Source organism: Hyla sarda, chromosome 2 (genome assembly GCF_029499605.1).
Source record: "Hyla sarda isolate aHylSar1 chromosome 2, aHylSar1.hap1, whole genome shotgun sequence".
In the NCBI taxonomy this organism is placed as follows: domain Eukaryota; kingdom Metazoa; phylum Chordata; class Amphibia; order Anura; family Hylidae; genus Hyla; species Hyla sarda.
Genome location: NC_079190.1, coordinates 253,671,924 through 253,696,193, shown reverse-complemented (window position 1 = coordinate 253,696,193; position 24,270 = coordinate 253,671,924). Strand labels below are relative to the sequence as shown.

At 42.3% G+C, this 24,270-nt stretch overlaps 1 protein-coding gene and 1 long non-coding RNA gene across 2 annotated transcripts in view; one reads left to right on the top strand and one right to left on the bottom strand.

The window, feature by feature from the left end:
- Positions 1-20,646, top strand: part of TINAGL1 (tubulointerstitial nephritis antigen like 1) — a 118,053-nt gene extending 97,407 nt beyond the window's left edge. Inside the window, exons 8-12 of the mRNA XM_056556979.1 lie at positions 3,300-3,483; positions 12,214-12,259; positions 12,600-12,723; positions 15,611-15,656; positions 20,055-20,646. Coding sequence (XP_056412954.1) covers positions 3,300-3,483; positions 12,214-12,259; positions 12,600-12,723; positions 15,611-15,656; positions 20,055-20,198 — 544 coding nt within the window. The 3' untranslated portion in view covers positions 20,199-20,646. The remainder of the gene's footprint in view (positions 1-3,299; positions 3,484-12,213; positions 12,260-12,599; positions 12,724-15,610; positions 15,657-20,054) is intronic.
- On the bottom strand, positions 4,347-23,962 carry LOC130356005 (uncharacterized). Its single transcript, XR_008888731.1, has 4 exons — positions 23,876-23,962; positions 23,327-23,394; positions 21,424-21,602; positions 4,347-5,640 (listed from the first exon to the last, which is right to left on the bottom strand). It is a non-coding gene; the product is annotated as an uncharacterized LOC130356005 (long non-coding RNA).
- Between the last annotated feature and the right edge of the window lie 308 nt (positions 23,963-24,270).

The window sequence follows — 24,270 nt, the reverse complement described above, 5'->3', positions numbered from 1 at the left end:
AGAGGAACTACTCCATCGGGGATCGAGAGCTTCTAGCCATTAAATTAGCACTTGAGGAATGGAGGCATCTGCTGGAGGGATCAAGATTTCCAGTTATTATTTACACCGATCACAAGAACCTCTCCTATCTCCAGTCTGCCCAACGGCTGAATCCTCGCCAGGACAGGTGGTCTCTGTTCTTTGCCCGATTTAATTTTGAAATTCACTTTCGGCCTGCCGATAAGAACATTAGGGCCGATGCTCTCTCTCGTTCCTCGGATGCCTCGGAAGTTGAACTCTCTCCGCAACACATCATTCCTCCTGACTGCCTGATTTCCACTTCTCAAGCCTCCATCAGGCAAACTCCTCCAGGGAAGACCTTCGTCACTCCACGCCAACGCCTCGGAATCCTCAAATGGGGTCACTCCTCCCATCTCGCAGGCCATGCGGGCATCAAGAAATCTGTGCAACTCATCTCTCGCTTCTATTGGTGGCCGACTCTGGAGACGGATGTCGTGGACTTTGTGCGAGCCTGCACTGTCTGTGCCCGGGATAAGACTCCTCGCCAGAAGCCCGCTGGTTTTCTTCATCCTCTGCCTGTCCCCGAACAGCCTTGGTCTCTGATTGGTATGGATTTTATTACAGACCTACCCCCATCCCGTGGCAACACTGTTGTTTGGGTGGTCGTTGATCGATTCTCCAAGATGGCACATTTCATCCCTCTTCCTGGTCTTCCTTCAGCGCCTCAGTTGGCTAAACAATTTTTTGTACACATTTTTCGTCTTCACGGGTTGCCCACACAGATAGTCTCGGATAGAGGCGTCCAATTTGTGTCAAAATTCTGGAGGGCTCTTTGTAAACAACTCAAGATTAAATTAAACTTTTCTTCTGCATATCATCCTCAATCCAATGGACAAGTAGAAAGAATTAACCAGGTCTTGGGTGATTATTTACGACATTTTGTTTCCTCCCGCCAGGATGATTGGGCAGATCTTCTACCATGGGCCGAATTCTCGTATAACTTCAGAGTCTCTGAATCTTCCTCCAAATCCCCATTTTTCGTGGTGTACGGCCGTCACCCTCTTCCCCCCCTCCCTACTCCCTTGCCCTCTGGTTTGCCCGCTGTAGATGAAGTGACTCGTGATCTTTCCACCATATGGAAAGAGACCCAAGATTCTCTTTTACAGGCTTCATCTCGCATGAAAAAGTTTGCCGATAAGAAAAGAAGAGCTCCCCCCATTTTTGCTCCCGGAGACAAGGTATGGCTCTCCGCTAAATATGTCCGCTTTCGTGTCCCCAGTTACAAACTGGGTCCACGCTATCTTGGTCCTTTCAAAGTCTTGCGCCAAATTAATCCTGTCTCTTACAAACTTCTTCTTCCTCCTTCTCTCCGTATTCCTAATGCCTTTCATGTCTCTCTTCTTAAACCACTCATCATCAACCGTTTCTCTCCCAAATTAGTTTCTCCCACTCCTGTCTCCGGTTCTTCTGACGTCTTCTCAGTGAAAGAGATACTGGCCTCCAAGACGGTCAGAGGAAAAAGGTTCTTTTTAGTGGATTGGGAGGGCTGTGGACCTGAAGAGAGATCCTGGGAACCTGAGGACAACATCCTAGACAAAAGTCTGCTCCTCAGGTTCTCAGGCTCTAAGAAGAGGGGGAGACCCAAGGGGGGGGGGTACTGTTACGCCGAGCGCTCCGGGTCCCCGCTCCTCCCCGGAGTGCTCGCTTCTCTCTCGCTACCGCAGCGCTCCGGGCAGCTCCACTGACCCGGTGCGCTGCGATACCGTCTCCAGCCGGGATGCGATTCGCGATGCGGGTAGCGCCCGCTCGCGATGCGCATCCCGGCTCCCGTACCTGACTCGCTCTCCGTCTGTCCTGTCCCGGCGCGCGCGGCCCCGCTCCCTAGGGCGCGCGCGCGCCGGGTCTCTGCGATTTAAAGGGCCACTGCGCCGCTGATTGGCGCAGTGGTTCCAATTAGTGTGTTCACCTGTGCACTCCCTATTTATACCTCACTTCCCCTTCACTCCCTCGCCGGATCTTGTTGCCATTGTGCCAGTGAAAGCGTTTCCTTGTGTGTTCCTAGCCTGTGTTCCAGACCTCCTGCCGTTGCCCCTGACTACGATCCTTGCTGCCTGCCCCGACCTTCTGCTACGTCCGACCTTGCTTCTGTCTACTCCCTTGTACCGCGCCTATCTTCAGCAGTCAGAGAGGTTGAGCCGTTGCTAGTGGATACGACCTGGTCACTACCGCCGCAGCAAGACCATCCCGCTTTGCGGCGGGCTCTGGTGAAAACCAGTAGTGACTTAGAACCGATCCACTAGCACGGTCCACGCCAATCCCTCTCTGGCACAGAGGATCCACTACCTGCCAGCCGGCATCGTGACAAATACAAGTCTGTGGGAGGGGGCATGACGCTCCTTCCATAGACTTGCATTGAGGGAGGCGGACGTGGTGTCACGAGGGGCGGGGCCATTATTTCACGATCCCCGTCCCCTGCACCACCCGTCATCAGCCTTGGAGAAAACTTAGCTCCGGGCTGCTGAGGTACCGGGCTGCTGCAGGGGGATTGCGGGGGTCCCCAGCGGCGGGCACCCGCGATCAGACATCTTATCCCCTATCCTTTGGATAGGGGATAAGATGTCTAACAGCAGAGTACCCCTTTAAAGGGGTATTCCTGTGGGAAACAATTTTTTTTTTATTAACTGGTTTCAGAAAGTTAAACAGGTTTGTAAATTACTTATTTTAAAAAATCTTAATCCTTCCGGCCCTTATCAGCTGCTGTTTGCTATATAGAAAGTTATTTTCTTTTTGAATTTCTTCTCTGTCTGACCATAGTGCTCTGTTCATGTCAGGAACTGTCCAGAGCAGGAGAGGTTTGCTTTGTGTGGCATTACAAAAAAAAACTTTACTTATCCTCAGTGCTCCTACGATGCCTATTGTCCGGCTATGGTCCCTCGCAGCAATCATTTTTTTGAGCAGCAGTGTGATTTGTCGTGTGTCAAATTACCGCTCAGTGAATGGCTGGCCACAGCCATGTCCCACCTCAGCCAGCAATTTACTGAGCGGCATTGTAACATACCGGGCCCAGGTGCTTCCTGGACTCAACAGTCACGCTGCAGCTCTGAAAGATGGTGGGGGGCAGGAGCAGGACATCACAGACATCATGGGAGCACTGAAGATAAGTAAAGTTTTTTTTGTTATATCACACAATGGGCATACTTTTGGAAAAAGCTGCTGGATAACCCCTTTAACTTAAGTTATTTTTCATGACAGTGCCCATATAAATAGTTTTGTTATTTATTTTTTTCTCTCTTCTTCAGGATTGTAACAGAGGACTGTTATCCATTTGTTGGTCTGAATGGAAATGGCTCCCCTGGCGCCTGCATGATGCATAGCCGTTCCATGGGGCGAGGGAAAAGGCAGGCCACTAACAGCTGCCCAAACCCATATGCATCCTCCAATGAGATTTACCAGTCCACACCGGCTTACCGCCTGGCATCCACTGTAAGTTGATTTTGCTATTGGAATATGCACTTCTAAGGTACAAAACATCTTGGTAACATCCTATTTTTTATGTAGATCAATTGACCCATCTCAATTGCAGCGTTAGAGCCCATTTACATTGGTTAATCATTGACTATTACTAGTGCTGATCCACTATATACCAATTTACACAAGCCGGTTGTAATGTTGAATGGCGGTATGATTGATCATTCATGCGGCCATTTACTTCAACTGCTGCCTTAGCTTCTTGTGTAAACTGTTTTTGCGCTACTAACAATGGATGATTTTCAGCCCTACATAAAAGATTGTCTGCTTACCAGCATGAAATTGCATGTTCAGTGGCTGATCGCACAGGTCATTTACACAGTACAGTTGTGGGCAATAAATGTTCTTCTGGCTTATTAGCCTGTGTTTAAAGCACTTTTCACATTACTTTACTCAGCCTATCTATTGTCACCAGCTTGGTACTATTAAAAGATCATTCTTTACAGCTAAAGGGGTATTCCAGGCAAAAACTTTTTTTTTATATATCAACTGGCTCCGGAAAGTTAAACAGATTTGTAAATTACTTCTATTAAAAAATCTTAATCCTTCCAATAGTTATTAGCTTCTGAAGTTTTCTGTCTAACTGCTCATTGATGATGTCACGTTCCGGGAGCTGTGCATGATGGGAGAATATCCCCATAGGAACTGCACAGCTCCCGGGACGTGAGTCATCAGAGAGCAGTTAGACAGAAAACAACAACTCAACTTCAGAAGCTAATAACTATTGGAAGGATTAAGATTTTTTAATTGAAGTAATTTACAAATCTGTTTAACTTTCCGGAGCCAGTTGATATATAAAAAAAAGTTTATGCCTGGAATACCCCGTTAAAGAAAGTGCAACTGTCCATAAACCAACCACCATTCACCATTATGTGAGATGGGCCATGGCAGAAAAAAAGGGAAGTTGAGGAAATGCTTGTCAAATTGATAATGACTAAACATCAATGTCAGCTCACAAGGAGAAACCATTGTGGTGGCCCAGTAAGGGAGGTGTTACCCCGTACCCTTGCTGCCCTGTCAGACAGCCTCCTGCAGTGTCCCCTGCCCCCCCCCCCCCCCCCCTGCATCTGTTTATTGTAATTGTACACAATCCCTATATAGAGAAATAGATCCAGCGCAGACCTCATGCAGTAGGAAAACTTTTATTCAGGTACCAACAGGAACAGGGTAAAAGTGACTCATTTCAGCCAGATAGCCTAGCCTTACTCATACTAAAAAATGTTAAATCCAGCGGGCTTAAGTAGACGGTACACCACCAATCAAACAGGTGCACCTGAACTAGTCAGGGTCACGTGTCCAAAGGATGGTGTCCACCCCTCAAGGCCAGTGTAACATAGCTGTAGTAACAACGTGGTATACAATGGAAAGATGTAAATATAACAATAGCCACATTAAGCCATAGCCATAGCACATATCCATAAAAAGAAAAATTCCAAAATACATACAAAAAAAGGATATAATATACAAACATTAAAAATTGTGTGCACTCGTCCCGATCGGAAAAAAAACACATGGGGACAAATGCGACCTCCTTAAATAGAACAACTACGGTATGTGGATACATGTACAATGAAGGGAGCCGACAATGAAACAAAAAATAATAAATAATGAACATAACATATAAACAAAGCATATGTTCAAAAAATGTATAAAAATACATATAAAGTCATTGCAAACCGACAGTGTGCAGCATACCATGGAAAAGCTGTATCAATACTATAATGAAGAAGAAAAACTTTTTCAAGATATAAATGAATATGTAACAAAAAAGGAGGATTTTAGCATAAATAATTATAGATTAAACAAAAAAAATATATAAAGGTACATTAATAGTGCAATGTAACATCTAATCTTCTGTTTAATCCTCTTGGTAAGTGGGTATCTAATTCGAGGATCCAAAATACTTCCCTATCTAGGATCTTCTGTTTATAATTGCCGATACTTTCTCAATACCCTGTAAAAACATGGTGGAATAGCTGCCTTCATGTTTCTGTCCACAATGTTGTGACACCATGGAGATATTGCGAGAACAAAAATGTGGGATGTCCGATAAATGTTTTCGAGTTCTTTCTTTCAATTTATTGGTAGTGGACTCCACATATTGTACACTGCCTACAAGAGAAAAGATAAATGACATTAGATGTGTTGCAGTTGATATACCGTTTGATACTGTAACTTTTTCCGGTATTGTATGATTCGAATTGTGTGGAAACATACATGATTTTGCAACAGGTCCAGATGTTATGACCACATTTGTATGAACCCTTGTGGGTTAACCCCGAAGAAGAATCAGATTTTAGTTTGCTGGAAAAAAGACGGGGAGAAAGGCTAATGGACAGAGTGGGCCATTTATATGGGGCCTCATTAAAAAATGGGAATGGTTGGTGATATTAACTTCCTGTTTGTGGCACATTAGTATATGTGAGGGGGGAAACTTTTCAAGATGGGTGGTGACCATGGCGGCCATTTTGAAGTTGGCCATTTTGAATCCAACTTTTGTTTTTTCAATAGGAAGAGGGTCATGTGACACATCAGACTTATTGGGAATTTCACAAGAAAAACAATGATGTGCTTGGTTTTAACGTAACTTTATTCTTTCATGAGTTATTTACAAGTTTCTGACCACTTATAAAATGTGTTCAATGTGCTGCCCATTGTGTTGGATTGTCAATGCAACCCTCTTCTCCCACTCTTCACACACTGATAGCAACACCGCAGGAGAAATGCTAGCACAGGCTTACAGTATCTGTATACACTGCTATATACTACTATATACACCGCAGGAGAAATGCTAGCACAGGCTTCCAGTATCCGTAGTTTCAGGTGCTGCAGAATGAGCAAAACAAAAATTGGAACAGGACCCTCTGTTTACGCAGAAGATTTTGTTCAGTGATGAGGCAAACTTATGTGAATTGGTGAAGTTAACAAACAAAACCACCGCTATTGGTCTGACACTAATCCACATTGGATAGATCCATCCAAGACTGTTGGAACACAAAAATTGATGGTATGGTGTGGTATATGGGGTACAAAGATAGTGGGGTCATTCTTCATCAATGGAAACCTCAAGGCCACTGGATATGCGAAATTGCTACATGATGATGATGTTTTCCTCTTTATGCACTGAAGCTGGCACGTTCCCTGAGTTTTTCCAGCAAGATGGTGCACCACCACATTATGGGTGTCAGGTCCGAGCATTCCCAGATGAACAGTTTCCTGGAAAGTGGATTGGTTGTCGTGGGCCAGTTGAATGGCCCTCAAGGTCTCCTGATCTGACCCCCTTAGACTTTTATCTTTGGGGTCATCTGAAGGCAATTGTCTATGCTGTGAAGATACGAGATGTGCAGCACCTGAAACTATGGACACTGGAAGCCTGTGCTAGCATTACTCCTGTTGCTATCAGTGTGTGAAGAGTGGGAGAAGAGGGTTGCATTGACAATCCAACACAATGGACAACACATTGAACACATTTTATAAGTGGTCAGAAACTTGTAAATAACTCATGAAAGAATAAAGTTACGTTAAAACCAAGCACATCATTGTTTTTCTTGTGAAATTCCCAATAAGTTTGATGTGTCACATGACCCTCTTCCTATTGAAAAAACAAAAGTTGGATTCAAAATGGCCAACTTCAAAATGGCCACCATGGTCACCACCCATCTTGAAAAGTTTCCCCCCTCACATATACTAATGTGCCACAAACAGGAAGTTAATATCACCAACCATTCCCATTTTATTAAGGTGTATCCATATAAATGGCCCACCCTGTAGGTGCTTTACGTGAGATACATTTATATCCTCCCTTAAGAGCATCTGCATATAAAGGATCGCTCATGATAATGGGCATATATTTATGTATCATATTACCAATAGCCTTATAATTCTGACTGTATTGTGTTATAAACATAACTGGTTGAATATGAGGCGCCTTTTTGTGTGACTTGTGTGTGTCTTTTTGTGTATCTGAACTGGAGCCTATGAGACAATCCCGATTTTTTTGAAGGGCTTTGCTCTATCAATGATGTGTCTAGGATAACCCCTACATGCGGGATTCTATCGCACAAGCCTTCAGTCCAAAGGCAATATCAGTGGAGCAGTTACGTCTCGCTCTTATCATCTCACCCACTAGCAAATTAGAGATGACGTGGGGGGGATGACAAGAGGAGGCATGGAGAATGGAGTTAGTGGCAGTGTATTTAAGGAAAGTGGATGTGACAATGACCTGGATATCGGGATTGGCCGATAATCCCTATGTTATATATGTAAGAGTGTTATACCCTTAAGACTGTTTACCATGTGATTTGTCATGTGATTGTTACCCAGGAAGTATCAATGACCAGGTGACCTAGGGGTGACCAATGGGACCCCACCAGAGCCTCCCCCATGTAAGCCCTGGGTGGAGCTCTGCTCTCTTATTCTTTGCTGAGGTCCAGTCAAGTCGTACCTAAGTGTGTCTCCAGAGTTATAGGAGGCCTCAAGTCCAGTCTGCAGCCACAAGCTAGAAACCTGCAAGTAAGCCACAGTCTTGTCAGTCAAGTCAAAGTCCTCTGTCTAGTCAATGTGGCCTGCACTAAATTGTCCACCTCTACTACAAGTCCCAGCAAGCCCTTAAGGTCTCTGAAGTCACTTGTAACCTCCGTGGGCCTGGCTGAACTGTATAGACTTTTCCAGCTGTCTAAATTCAGTAAAGCTACTGTTATCCCTAACTTGGCATCAGAGTCAAATTGCCCCCCATGCCTAGCCCAGGATACAGCGGTATACCTTCGGGTGGTATTGAGGATAAATCACGCCCTGGCATCATGAATACAAGGGGTTAATGCCATCTGCCCCTAGGGTAATTCCATCTGCCCTTTGCATCACACCCTCTGTCACACCATACATATTAGAGAAATGAAAGGCGAGATTATCTAACTGTCTAATCTGTATGGGGGGCACCCCAACTCTTCTCAATATCATCTGCATGTAAGGGATTGAGGATGAAAAGCTGTCTGCCGAATGAACAAATGATCAACAGCCATTGAAGGTGTATACCCACCTTAAAGCATTACTGTCATTTAAAGCCACTTTTGACATGTTGCACAGACATGTAAATAGTTGTGATCGCATTGGGGAACACATTGGGATCCAACCTTTTCTCTGCATAGACTTAGATGGTCGTATTTGACTAACAGCTAGGGAGAGAGGCACATGCTGCCAAGAACATAACTGGCATATAACTCCCCATCACAGCAGGTCTCAGGAGAAGGACCCAATGCCATCACAGCTTTTGACATGTCTAGGCAAAATGTCAAACTTTGTTTAAAATGACAGTAACCCTTTAGGTCAGTAGCAGTAAAGACGTCCAGCTGGCACTGCTTGATTATACCACATATCCACATGCACCCAGCTCACGGTATGTAGCTAAGTGATGCGTCTGGTGCACAAATCAGTTAAAAAGTAAATATACATTCCAAAGTTGTACTCAGTAGAATGTGGAAAGGGTATTAAAGCAAAACAATTGTTGCCTGAGTGTTACATCTGCATTCAGTAAAGGGAATTAGACGAGGCACTAGTGCTGCAGCATCTCTACTGAGTACAAGCAATCCTGTTTCCTGGCCAGGTGATAATGTGTTTGCTGATGCCAGGTATCAGCTCTATAGTGAGTGTAAGGGGACTGTATTTCCTCTCTATCTGGGGATTATATGTCAGATCTAGTTACAGGGGAACTAAAGACATACAGCCCAAACTATGCCCCTAACCGCCCTCCCCCCATATAAACCTCCTGTATAGGAATGTCGGTAATGGAAAGGGATGTCATTTAAAACATTATTTTAGTGTCCCTTTGTGTTAAGAAAAAAGAACACAAGTTTCAATATTATTTTTACAATTTTACCCTGTTATGACAAAAAAAAAGTCAATTTTCGGTAAAACTTTTAACAGTTAGGGTAAATACACAACAATTTAGCCTGATGTAGCACAGAGAAAAACAGCACAAAAATTATTTAAATAACCAAATGGGAAGACGCATTATAGCTTTAAATCTGCATTAAATTGTACAATTTGTCTTTGTAACGCCGAAGCTGGATTTACATGGTGTAAAATATAAATAGAAATATCCATGTATATTTTAAGGCAAAAACACTTCTGAAAGACACATTTTACATTTGTATTTTAGAGACATATTTGCATGCATAGCTTGAAGTTTATTTTCATGTGAACAAATCATAGTTCATGTATTAGTAGTGTTTTTAGTGCTTCCATTGATGTCAGTGGAAGCATGAGATGTAATACGAATGTAATACATGCAAACAATGGACATGTTTTTTATTTTAAAATTATAATTTTTTAAATTTATTTCTTTTTTTACACACCATAAGGCTAAGTTTCCACTTGTTTTTTTTTTCTTGCAGTTTCTGGAATACTGCCACTGCAGTTTTTGAGCCAAAGCCAGAAGTGTATTCATAAGGAATAGGACATATAAAGGAAGAACTTACACTTCTCCTCCCTTATGGATCCACTTCTGACATTGGCTCAAAAACTGCAGTGGCAGATATCCAAAAACTAAGTGAAAACGTAGCCTGAGGGTGCATTCACACGCTCTTTGTTTTTGCGGGTTTTCCGCTGCGTATTTGAAAGGGCAGGGTCTTCTCGGCTGTCCATAGCAGATTGTCCGCAGCGGAATTTACGCTGCCGAAAATCCGCCGCAGTCCCTACTGACTTCAATGGGGCTTGCGGCGGATTTTCTGCAGCGTAAATTCCTCCGTGGAAAATCTGCTGCGGATAGCCGAGAAGAGCCCGCCCCCTTTCAAATACGCAGCGGAAAACCTGCAAAAACAAAGAGCATGTGAACTCACCCTAAAGGTGGTAAAAAATGCCTTAAAGTGGTATTCCGCCCCTAGACATCTTATCCCCTATCCAAAGGATAGGGGATAAGATGTCAGATCGCCACGGTCCCGCTGCTGGGGACCCCGGAGATCACCGCTGCGGCACCGCGTTATCATTACAGCACAGAGCGAGTTCGCTCTGTGCGTAATGACGGGCGATACAGGGGACGGAGCAGCGTGACGTCATGGCGCCGCCCCTCGTGACATCAAGGCCCGTCCCCTTAATGCAACTCTATGGGATAGGGCGTGACGACCGCCACACCCCCTCCCATAGACTTGTATTGAAAGGGGCGGGCCGTGACATCACGAGGGGCGGAGCCATGACGTAACGATGCTCTGGCTCCTGTACCGCCCATCATTACGTGCAGAGCGAACTCGCTCTGTGCTGTAATGATAGCGCGGTGCCGCAGCGGGGATCCCAGGGGTCCCCAGCAGCGGGACCGCGGCGATCTGACATCTTATCCCCTATCCTTTGGATAGGGGATAAGATGTCTAGGGGCGGAATACCCCTTTAAAAGGGTGTGGTTTGTAGACATATTAGATGTGTATTTTTGGATAGTATACGTGTGCATTCATTGAAAATATGCTGAGTGAATTTGTCTTAGGAGAAAAATACCAACAAGAAGATTGGAAGGTTCCTGGAAAAGCTATTAAATAACAGTATATAGCGTAGGTATTGGACACAATGGCCCAAATGTATTAATCCGCCTGAAACCAAAACTGTCTGGTGTTTCCGATAACAACCAATCGCAGCTTTCCTTTCATTTTCCAGAGCTCATTAAAGGAGTAGTATTGTGAAAATTTTCTTCATCCTATTGTGCCTTGGCTGCAAAAAAAAAAAAAACAACAACCAAAAAAAAGTTTAAAGGGCTATTCCAGGAAAAACCTTTTTTTTTTTATATCAACTGGCTCCAGAAAGTTAAACAGATTTGTAAATTACTTCTATAAAAAAATCTTCATCCTTTCAATAATGATCAGCTGCTGAAGTTGAGTTGTTGTTTTCTGTCTGGCAACAGTGCTCTCTGCTGACATCTCTGCTTGTCTCGGGAACTGCACAGAGTAGAAGAGGTTTGCTATGGGGATTAGCACTTAGACAGAAAAGAACAACTCAACTTCAGCAGCTCATAAGTACTGAAAGGATTAAGATTTTTTAATAGAAGTCCTTTATAAATCTGTTTAACTTTCTGGAGCCGGTTGATATTTAAAAAAAAGTTTTTTCCTGGATAACCCCTTTAACTCACCTTCCTCTGTTCCCCCGTTGCACCGCTATAGCTCTTTGGTCCTCCGGTCCGGTCTTCTTCCTTCTTCCGTGTATACGAATTGTCACACTGCAGTCAGCATATCGCCGGCTGCAGCAATGTCCCACCTCGGCCGGTGATAGGCTGAGCGCAGTGTCATGTAAGGAGCCTGGGCCCGCCTTTTCCCTGCTGCCCGAGCTCCTTACATGACACTGCGCTCAGCCTATCACCGGCCAAGGTGGGACATTGCTGCAGCCGGCGATATGCTGACTGACAATTCGTGCACACTGAAGAAGGAAGAAGACCGGACTGGAGGACTGAAGAACTATATATAAGAATATAACTATATACCGGTATATAAGAATGGAGGAAGGAGAGTTAATGTTTGTCGTGTTTTGTTTTTGCAGCCCAGGCACAATAGGATGAAGAACATTTTCACAATACTACTCCTTTAAGATATGAAAGCTAAGCTGTGGTTGGTTGTTTGGTTTCAGGCAGGTTGATATATTTGGGTCACTGTATAAATAAAACAATACATATATTGGTGCAAGCATATACGGTACTAATTCCTCTTTTTTTGGCAGGAAAAAGAGATAATGAAAGAGATATTTGACAATGGTCCAGTGCAAGGTAGGTAATGTAATGTATGCACTCCAATGACATACATTCATATGTGTAAATTATGCTTGATTTCATACATATCAATGGTATTTTTGCATATAAATTTTTGCTTGCGCTCCATTTTGGCCAACACTTTATGGGACTATTTTGGCTAGCAAACCTTATATAAAAAGTAAATGATTCATATTCTTACTGAAAATCACATAAACAGGCTGTGCATTTTCTGCTGCTAATTCTCCTACCCATTGAAGTCAATGAGTAGGAAAATCAGCAGCAGAAAATATGCAGCATATTCTGTAGGTGTGAATGTACCTTTAATATGTATATACTGTTATTTATTCTCCTATAGCTATAATGGAAGTGCATGAAGACTTCTTTATGTATCAGAGTGGTATCTATAGACACACACCAGTGATGGCCGGAGAATCTGAGCTATACCGTCGTCATGGGACACATTCAGTTAGAGTCATTGGGTATGTAAAGGATGTGATTTAGAGGAGTGTAAATGTTTTGTATGCAATTTTAGAGAATGTTGTACAATGGATATAACAATTAATTATTCTAAGTAGTGATGTTATATTTGAGGGATTGTACAAATTAGTCAATCTGACAAATTAACAATGTGCCTTTTATACTATCCGTACACATTCACTTTTCTTCAGATCTAGCTGTTTGATCCTACAGAAGGCAAAACAAAGCCCCATGCTAGATAGCCCTTTAAGGGGTATTCTTATTCATAGGATATGCAAGAAATGCCTATTGGATGCAGGTTCCACCTCTGGGACAGGCAGCTATTTCCAGAACGGGGTTAAATAGCTGGTTGGGATTATGAAACAGTTCTGTTCTATGCTATTTTTACACCTCCCATAAGTAAATGGGGGTTGTAGAAATAGTATAGCACCATAACATGGGAATTCTGTTATAGGGGTAATCCAGGATACCATATCTTATTTTCATACAAAAGCAATGCCACCCTTGTCTTAAAGGGGTACTCCGCTGCTCAGCGTTTGGAACAAACTGTTCCAAACACTGAGCAACGGAGTACCCCTTTAAGGCTGTGTGTGGTATTAGGCTCCATTAACTTCAAGCTCTCCAATGTGAAGGATCGTAGTTACAAAAAAGCCCCAGGGTGTAGGGTGAAACTCACCAGAGAATTTTGTGCAATCCAGAGGCACAACACTTAATATACGCATCAGATAAAAATCCACATCCAGTCACGGTAGTGGTTGTAGTCCCATGTGGCTGCGGCTCTTTCTGTGCTTACCAAATGCAGGCAATTCAAATACAAAAGAAATCTGCACATTCGGCAGAGGAGTTATTTGGATAATCTTGGCGCATACATTTTCCTGATAATTCCTTTGCTCTATTCTACTGTTTCTGGAAAATGTAGCTATTTATCTGCTAATCCTGGATAACCCCCTTAAATGCCGACATCCCTGGTGGTCACTACAACTTGCCATATGAAGCGACTACTACCCGTGGCAAATATAAACCTGTTTCAGCACCATACAAACTAATAAAATGCCAGGTTGAGGCATACACAAGTAACATTTGTGGATGTGACATTACTATTTTGCAACATTTTAGACTTCTTTGAGCATGTTCCAAAAACAACAAACAATTAAATGAATTTGGTCCATGCACAGTAAATATTCAGTAATTTTTACAAACAATTTAAACGATTTGTTAAAATGACATAAGGGCTGAAAATATTATGGAAAGATACATATTCTTGTAATCCTGGTGTCCCTGAATTTAAAGGAAGGGAGAGGCAGGAAAAATTAAAGCTATCTCCGTAGGGGACAAGGGGACATGTAGTGCCTTGCCTTGAACTCTTATCTCCACCCAAAGGAGACTCCAACACATCCTGTACTCCCGTTTCTGTGCTGGACTAGGCCGGTGCCAAGTTTGTGATGTCTGGCCAAAAATAGTAGTGACACTATAGGGCAGGTAGGGTAAGCAGCACAATTAATATGGAAAGATGTCTGTCTAATACGGTGCACAGGATGAGACTTGTAGTAAACAATGTATGTGTGTCTGAGTGGAGATCGAGCTATCTTTATACAAGATCATCTGCAGATGGCACTTTATACTCAGTCTGGAGTGAACTTGCTAATTTGCTCAATACACTTACTACATTCCACACACTCAGATTGCTCCGGAATGCTGCAGCTATGGTGGTTTACAATCTCACCTCTGGCCCAGATCTTGATCATATGTCAAGCTGTGCATGTTACCATGGAAGCATGGTGCCCCGTCCTGCCAGGTGCCACCCTCTCGTACAACAAGTTCATTTCTATATATAGGTGGAGGGTAAAAGAATTGTTATAAATAAAGCTAGAATAAATGTCAGGTGGAGAGTGATCTGCATGTCCTACATAATCACCATCTGTGTAATATTACTCTGGACTGTGTGTATAAAATGTATCGGTCACAATCAGAATATCTAGGCAGCTTTGAAGGGTTTGTATTATGATTTTTTCTAATAGAACCCACAAGACTGGGACTCTCCACATTCTCCTGCCCCACATCCCAGCTCTCCTCATGCACAGAGCCGTGGCCAACACACCCCCTCCATATATCTATATAGGAAAGCCAGAATTACAGTGCTCGTGTATCTTCTGCTTTCCTAGAGATACATGGTGGGGGCATGTTGACCACTGCTTCGTGTGGTGGTCAACAGTAATCCGTGCACGCGGAACAGCTCGCTCTGTGCATGAAGAGAACCAAGTTCCGTGCAGCAGATCGCAGGAGGTCCCAGTGATCGAATCCGCTGCGAACAGACACATCCCCTATCCTGTAGATAGGGTATAAGAACGTATGTTCTGGAGTTCCCCTTTAAATAAAGGGTTAACTAGGTAAACCACATGCAGTAAACCAACAATGTGTGACTTACCTCCCCCTCTGATCCCAGACTGATCCTCTGGTCAGCACTCCAGTGATTCTTTTCAAGTGAAGAGCATGTAACTGCTGCATCCAATCAGCGACCTTGGCTGTCATGCTCCATACTCCTGGCATCACCGCTCATTGATGGGAGCCAGTAACATCAGAGTGCCAACCCGGGGCTGAACAGGGGATCAGCATGGGGTTGGAGGGGGAGGTATTCAACAATGTGTTGGTTTACAGCATGTTGGCCTTTTAGATGTTTTTCCATGGGTAGTAGGGGCTGTTATTGGATTGCACCAAATGTATCACTCCAAGTGAGACAGTTGGATTAATTTGCCACACCTGTGCCAAATGTACTCCCATGCAAAAATAACTTCAGCCCCCCACCACTGCATACTGCACATAACTACTCCCTCCACCCTTGGAGTAAAAGGAAAACATATTTGACTCTTTATTCACTTCTGTCTTCTCTAGGTGGGGAGAAGAGATGACTCCCAATGGACATGTACAGAAATATTGGGTAATATAAGGCATCTATTGTATTTCTAGCTAAATAAATTGCTATTTCAGATGAGTTGATATTATGTTGCCTTTTTACTAAATACTGTTAATGCAAAGAGCTATATACATACAGCAATATATAGAGAAAAGCAGATAGTTGGAGGTACTCAATCTATATTTATATATTGTCTGAGAACTCTGCTCTGGTGGTATCCTCCTACCACCCAATACTAAAATCTAAAGAAAAATTAACAATTGGCAGGTTTTCAAGCACTGTTTGTAGATGCCTCCTTGAATGGAAATGAGTGCATGGATGGATGATGTGGGACTATAGATGTCAGTCAGTGATATGTGTCAGATGGATATGTAATGGTGTAAAAAAAAAAAAAAAAAAAAAATGAGTGAAGTGAGATAGAGTAAAATGCTAGATGTCCAAGGTACAAATGTAGTTTATTCTAAATGGTCAAATACAATTATAACATACAAAAACAGAGAGGATGCAGGATCCTTGCACGCCTCCCTGATTAATGAATAAAAAAATATATATAAAATCAAAAGAGTAGTAGTGAAATTATAACAGTTGCTGCACCACTAAGTAACCACTGTCTATTGATATGAACCAGCTGTCCGTTCTCAAGTGCTGCAGTCCCCCAATTTTCGTCCCACTGTGCTGGTACAATGGTTTGTGGCTCAAAGTGTCTGATAGTGAGCGCAGATCAGATGTGTTTCAGAACCTCTAGGTCCTTCCTCAGACTGAGGAAGGACCTAGAGGGTCCGAAACGTGTCTGATCTGCTTCATTTATACCCAAAGACCACTACACAACCACTGGATAAATTACCCTAATACCGGCAAGTTACGCTGTCATCAAAAGAAGCTGCTTCCATCACTTGAGCGCGCGCTCCTACGAGATACCTGTGGACACCACTCTGAAAACTGGCATCTTCACCGAGGGCGACCTGTCTGTCATTCATTCATTCATCCTGTTGCGGCTGCCGAGCCGTTAATATTTCAGCGAATTACTAACTTGATACTCCCAAGCCCAAGGTGTGGTCCCAGACTGTGCTGCTTTCACAGCCACCCAGCCTAAACATTGTACCGGCACAGTGGGACGAAAATTGGGGGACTGCGGCACTTGAGAACGGACAGCCGGTTCTTGTCAATAGACAGAGGTTACTTAGTGGTGCAGCAACTGTTATAATTTTACTACTACTCTTTTGATTTTATATATATATTTTTTAATTCATTAATCAGGGAGGCGTGCAAGGATCCTGTATTCTCTCTGCTTTTTATGTTATAATTGTATTTGACCATTTAGAATAAACTACATTTGTACCTTGGATATCTAGCATTTTTCTCTATCTCACTTCACTCATTTTTTTTTTTTTTTACACCATTACATATCCATCTGACACATATCACTGACTGACATCTATAGTCCCACATCATCCACCCACGCACTCATTTCCATTCACGGGGGCATCTACAAACAGTCCTTGGGATCCTGACAATTGTAAATTTATCTTTACATAGAGCAATATTTCTGCCATAGCCATTAGTAATGTTCTGTGTCCCATTGTGTAGTTTCCTGCACTTTATATAAATCCAGGAAAGAACCAGTCTTCTCTCCTTGGTTTCCGTTTAGTACTGGGAATCCTGGATTTATAGCACCTAATATATACTAACAGTATGTTGCATGTTTCTCTGTAATGCATAAGAAAGCAAGCAAGAACTTTAAGAAAGTTTACCCAGCATGTACCAATGGACCACGATTGAAGGCTAAAATATGCAACACATTTCTTTTGTTAGCTCTTTCTATGTGAACTGTACACTTTGTATAAAACAGGAAGGACACATTTAAGTTTTACATTTTGCATTGTCATAGATATTATCAAAATCTTGCTCAAAATGCATTGCAACAATATATCAATGTTTAAGTAAAAAAATAATTGAAAATAGGTAGCTGTACTGCAGATATATAGCATTTATATATCTAAAGTTAAAGTGATTTCGCTGTATTAATGTGATATTTTAGTGCAGCTGGATGTGTATTCAATATTGTACACTAAATAATGGGATTATGGAAGTAGAGTGTCTCTTTAGGGTGACTGCCAAACTTGGCATATGATGTTTTACAAGCAGTGCAATGCTCTATAAGAAAAAAAAAGTATGCAAAGTTGCTAACTTCCAGAAGGATAAAGAATTGCTCTTCATTGCCACCTAGTGGAGGTAGCTTCCAAACAAATCAATGTTTAACCCACTATTATGATGCCAATTAGGTACCTGCCCCTTCTGGTGGAGATTCTGGCTTGGCATATAATTCTCAATCATATTTTAAAGGGTACGCTTTTGTACATATTTTATGTTACAGCTGCCTTTCCCTCCCTATTGTATACTACTCATTGCCTATGCTACAGACCACATGCTCTCCTCAGAGCCTTTATGTTATCTTTATGTAAACCTAATCATTGGCACAGGCTCTTCTGCTCGTGTGCAAGCTTACTGTGTCAGTGAGTCATGCAACGTTCTAGTGGCTTGCACAACCAGCAAATCCTCTGAAACTGAAGTCTGCAATTTCAATCACTGAACAAGAGTCCTCCCTGTTGAAAGCATAAGGAGAGAAGAGGCTCTGCTCTGCACTAAATTAGGCAGATGTGAACATCCCTTTAATGGAGACCTCCACCAAATTGTTTTTCTCCTACATACCCGGGCTGCTGGAATAAAAATAATAAACATACCTTCTGACACTCCCCTATGCCACCGTATTTGGTCTCTTGTCCTCCATCTACGATCTCCTTCTGTCTTTTTGTGTCTGACATGTCACACTGTGCTCAGCAAATCGCCGACCGCAGTGATGTCTTGCCTCATCCCATTATAGGCTGAACGGCAGGAGAAATGCTGGGCCTGGGTCCAATACATCACACTGCCACTGTGACATGTCAGGCACCAAAAGCTGGAAGAAGACTGGGGCCAGAGGACAGGAGACTGATTCCAGTGGCACTGAAGTAGCGGCAGACGGTAAGTCAAAGTTTATTATTTTTAGTCTGGCAGCCCGGCATATAGGAGAACTATAAATTTTTCCCTTAAAGGTCTACTCCAGTGGAAAACCTTTTATTTATTTATTTATTTATTTAAATCAACTGGTGCCAGAAAGTTAAACAGATTTGTAAATTATATAGAAGAGTTGGAGAGGCTCTTGTCTGACTACCCACCAAATAAACTCGGGCTACCTAATTAGACACCTATATCCAAGGTGTCAGATTGTAGTTTGTCTGTAGAAATATATATATTAGGGCTCAGGGTTTGAGACAACTGGACAGGTTGTGTTTCAAGTAATATTTCAATTTATTGATTATATATAGTGTGACAATAGGATATAAGATAAAATGTAAATAGCAGCAACTGCGTCTCACAGGGCCCTTGTGTAGGCGCAGCACCAACTATTAAGAACTATAACATATGTATAGTACAGTATATAAAATATAAAAATATACTTGTAAAAAATTGTAAAAAATATAAAATACAGAGACCACCATAAACATATATAGAGAGAGGGATCTGGGTGGGAAAGTCTTAGTCCATCCACAATGGTCAATAATCTCCTCTCTTATAAAAGTCCTGCTAATATAGACAGATTCCGGTATTATAGTAACCAATGGCAACCATAAGGTTAGTAACCCGTAGCAACCGTTCAGATGAGTCCGGCTATTGTGGTAGTTAGCACTTCAACGTTTAAGTAGAAGATATATTTGCTATTTGTAGACAATATTCAACATAAACAGCTAGTGTGCAGTCACTGTTAATATGCATGCATATTTGTATGATACTTTGTATCTCACCGCTCCCGGACACTGATGCGCTGAACTTCACGGGGATGCTGCGATCTCCTCCTGTTGCGCTGTGTAATCCAACAGTGTGTTAGCACTGAGTAGCTGTTTTGGCATGCGACAGCATCACCGAAGACTCGGCCGTCTCCCACAGTGGTGATGTTGGTGGATGGTGGGTTGCGGGTGGTGTTGTCGCAGCGGTTCTGCGGATACGCACGTACATGTGCCGGTGGCGTCCTCGTGGCAGCGAGGCGCGGATGTCTCCTTCACCGGGTGTCGGGTGATTGACAGTTTATTATCTGGTATCGGACTGCTATTGACTAAGCAGGGCAAGTACACTGGTGGTCTCAATAGGTATTGAGGGGACGCTGGACGCGTTTCAGGACTGTCTCAGTCCTTACTTCAGCAGCTAAGAATAAGTGTCACTTAGAACAAGTTATTTTCCTTCTAAAATTGAGCTACTTTGCATACATTGACTTGATAAGAACCTAAATTATATAAAAATAAAGTATAATTTTCAATCATAGCGCACCGTTAGGATTATCTTGTGTAGTGTATGTTTCTAACTTTTGTCCTCTTTTTCCTTTTTTAGTTGGCGGCTAACTCCTGGGGCAAGGACTGGGGAGAGAATGGATATTTCCGTATCGCTCGTGGTGAAAATGAGTGTGAAATTGAAAGTTTTGTAGTTGGAGTCTGGGGAAGAGTCAGTATGGAAGATGTTTCTCACAAGAAATAAGGGAACTGCCAATATTGCAGGACTTTGCAAAGTTATAACCAGCAAACAGTGGGGTGGATCTAACTTTCTTCCTCCAGATATTTCCACAGCCACTGGGTGGATGTCCTAGGTGGTTGGGTGTGTATTCAACAAAGAAAGGGGAATGTATTATAGCTTGATGTGAGGGATTTACATTTTAGGGCACGTTACAATAGTGTCTGCTAAAGAATCCATAAGTAATCCCTGCATATAGGCATTAAAAACATGAGGCCATAACCGTATATATGTGACCATTTCACTTAGATACGGTAGATATACTAGTAGCTCATGTTGAACACCTCCCTTCATATATTCTCACCAACTCATCCAAAGTATGTCACTTGAGACGCACCTTCCCTATTCATATCATTTCCACTGTCCCACTTGAATTCACCATATTTTATCAGTTTTCTATCGATAAATTAAAGCATTACCACAACTCAGGATGAGGGCAGGAAATGGAGAGGCCTTTAGTGTAACTAAACAGACCCTGTGGTGCTGACACAGGAGATTCACAGCCTGTGGCTTTAGAGGGGATAACAGTGCACATAATCCTATAATCTCTACAGGGATCAAAGGCGTATTGTTTGGGGCTATATACCAGGGGCACGCAGGCTTGTGAACCTGTCATAGACAGACATTCCCCGCAGGGGCCAAAAACTGGGGGAGGATTGAGACTTCCATGTAGAAGCAAGTTCCACCTAGGAGTGAACAGTACATTTTATAGGATGAAGTTGAATACCATAAAGCCCAATGATCTGCTCTGTGCATACATCTGTAATGTATCAGCTGCTTTCTAATGCTTGGTTAGAGTAAAAGATCACCTATGCCACATTACCATTATCATACCAGCCTCACTAGCTTTTCCAGCAATAACCCCAAATATTATTTTTGTAATGAAAAGCTTACTTTTATTAAAGCCTAAATTGTGATGTATAAAACATGAAATGTGAAATATATTTAGCTATTTATTAAATTTATATATAAAGATTGTTTCTATCATTCCATTACTCCCCATACAATTGGATTCCCTGTGATGTATCAGGCAAGGATACATTAAATGATGACATTTTCAACATTCCAGTTTGAATAAAATATTTTTTTCCACCAAGCATGCAAAATATGTGTTTTTATTATAAAAATAAATCAAAAAATAAAACCGTCACAGTGGCCTAATTAGTCCATACAAAGAAAGCACCGCACTTACCGGGAAATCCATGCAGATTTTCTTTATTCCATGTAAAAGAGAGGGTGGGTGAACACAGCCATACTCAGCAGGCGGCTGAGATGCCGGAAGCACTCACAGGTGTGACAGCTGTTTCGCAGGACAAGACCGCTTCGTCAGACCACGCCTCTCGGTAAAGTCAGTACCCGTTAAATGTTCACCTGGACCGATGTCATCAAAGAGGGTGTGTAACAAAGAAAAGGTTAGTGATGTTTAAAAACAAGGATTTATACAAAAATACAAAACATTAATGCAAGAAAGCTTATATATACACTACAAGAAGGCATATTTATAGAAAGATACTCAGATACAAACCCTGGGCATTTGTGTGCAGGATCCACTCTGCTTCAGTGCGTAAGAGGATCCTTTTACTATCTACTCCTTCCTGCAAGGCTGTGGGATCACTATTATGGACCGTACATAGATGGTTTATTACCTGGGGGGCACCTTTTTCCCCGAGCAGACCGAATATAGGTGTTTACGGAATCTAATCTATAGTGGGCGGGTAGCACTCCCTATGTAGAAGCGTCCACACTCACATATAATGCCGTATACTACAACATTTACAACAGATGAACTCCTTCACATTGATCCTTATACCCACTACCACTATGCTCTTTCCTTGTTTTAGCTGGGGGCACCACTTACAATTACCACAGCGATAATTCCCGTATGGTGCGGCACTTCTCAACCAATCAGTATTTCTGTTTGATGAATATTTACTGCAGGTAAGAAGATTTCCTAAATTGGCTGTATGTTTAAAGGTAACCAATGTTTCTTGTCGTAATACTTAGACAAAATCGGATCTTTTTGGTTGAGATACCGGTTTTTATGTACACTCTCTTTTATAACTTCTGACATGGGGCCAAATTTTAACCCAAAGCAAAAGTGGCCATCTCCACTGTTTTTGTTTTTTTTTACTTATTAGAGCTATTCTGTAAAAGGGACTTTCTATACTGTCTGTTTGCTCTATCATAGGCTGTTTGTAGTACTGGGGTAGGGCACCCCCTATTTTTTAAGTGCAAGAATAGCTCCCCAGCTTGATTTTCAAAGCTCTCTTGGGTATCATTAATCCTGCGCAAACGAAGGAACTGTCCATAGGGTATGGACGATTTTACATGACGTGGGTTGTAGGCATTATAGTGGAGGACGGAGTTGCCGGCAGTAGGCTCTCTGTAACCCACCGTCCGCAGCTCACCCTCATTCACCTTCTCCATACCATCAAGGAACTTGATTTCTTTTTGGCTGGTCTTACAAGTAACCTGCAGGTTCATATCGTTGTTTTGATTGAGCCACTGTACAAAATCGGTGAACTCACTCTCCGTGCCCAACCAAGTAATCAGAGCATTGTCTATGAACCTCATATAGTTAGCAATCAATTTTCTGTACGGATTGGTGATGGAGAAAACTAATCTTTTCTCCAAAAAGGTGACATAAATATTCATCAGGGTACATGCCACTGGCGTGCCCATGGCGATGCCAATTCTTTGGGTGTACCAAAAGCTGTCACACTGAAACACATTATTTGTTAAGATTAGAAATAATGCTTCACAAATCAATTTCATACACTCTTCACTTCTGTCAGATGTTGGAAGTAATTCCCTGACACATTGGATTGCTACATTTTGATTAATTTTAGTAAAAAGACTTTCAATGTCTATGGCACTTAATAAAAAAATTGGGATGCCAGGTAGTATTGTCCAACGTGGCAAGGAATTCATTTGTGTCCTTTACCATATGTGGGATTTCCCTCAACACAGGATGAAGCAGCCAGTCGATGTATCTGGATAATGGTTCCATTAGAGACCCCACACCGGAGACAATAGGTCGTCTGGGTGGGGCCTCCAATATTTTGTGAACCTTTGGTAAAAAGTTACTTACTTACTTAGGTGTCGCAGGGAACAGCTTAGTTGTCATTGCATTGGAGATCACTCCTCTTTCTACTGCTCCCCTCTAGAAGGTTTGTAAACGAGAAGATAGTTCAGGAATAGGGTTACTGACTGGATAATACTTCGTAATGTTCCCTATTAGATAACTGTCTATTGGCTTTATTTTTATAGGACTCCTTTATCATAATAACATTCCCCCCATGTCCAACTTTTTTATGATCACTCCTTTTTGGGCCCTCAACCATTTAAGTGCTTCTTTCTCCTTATATGTAAGGTTACAACTATCATGAGGATAAACTAATGAATGTCCTGACGTCCTCCAACACTTAATGCTGGAGGATGTCAAGGCTACTTCCTGGAGTAATTGGAGGGTTGAACACTGATTTAACACCACCCAGGGCCGGATTAAGAGCATCATGGGCCTGGTGCTGAAGATTTTGATGGGCCTTTTTATCGGAATATATAAAATGAAAATGCAACACAAAGTAATTTTTCTTAACACAAATAAAGCGCATCTGTCACATGTTTTATGCACATTAAATTACCAGGATAGCTGAATAAATGTTAGTGTCCAGAGGAAAAAATGCTGAGTTAACCATAGCAACCAATCAGATCGCTTCTTTCATTTCCAGAGGCCTTTTCAAAAATGAAAGAAGTGATCTGATTGGTTGCTATGGGCAACTCAGCAACTTTTATACTGGAAGAAAGGAGATTTTGTCTAAGGCAAAGGAAAGGGTTTTTTACACTAAGAACAATAAGGATGTGGAATCCTCTGCCTGCAGATATGATCTTATTAGAGTCTGTAAAATCGTTTAAAAAGCAACTGGATGAATATTTGCAAAAGCATAACATTAAGGGATATAGGCCTTGATTTTTTTCAGCATGTTGTGATGCCCGCGCTGTAGCATGTTGTGATGCCCGCGCTGTAGCATGTTGCAGA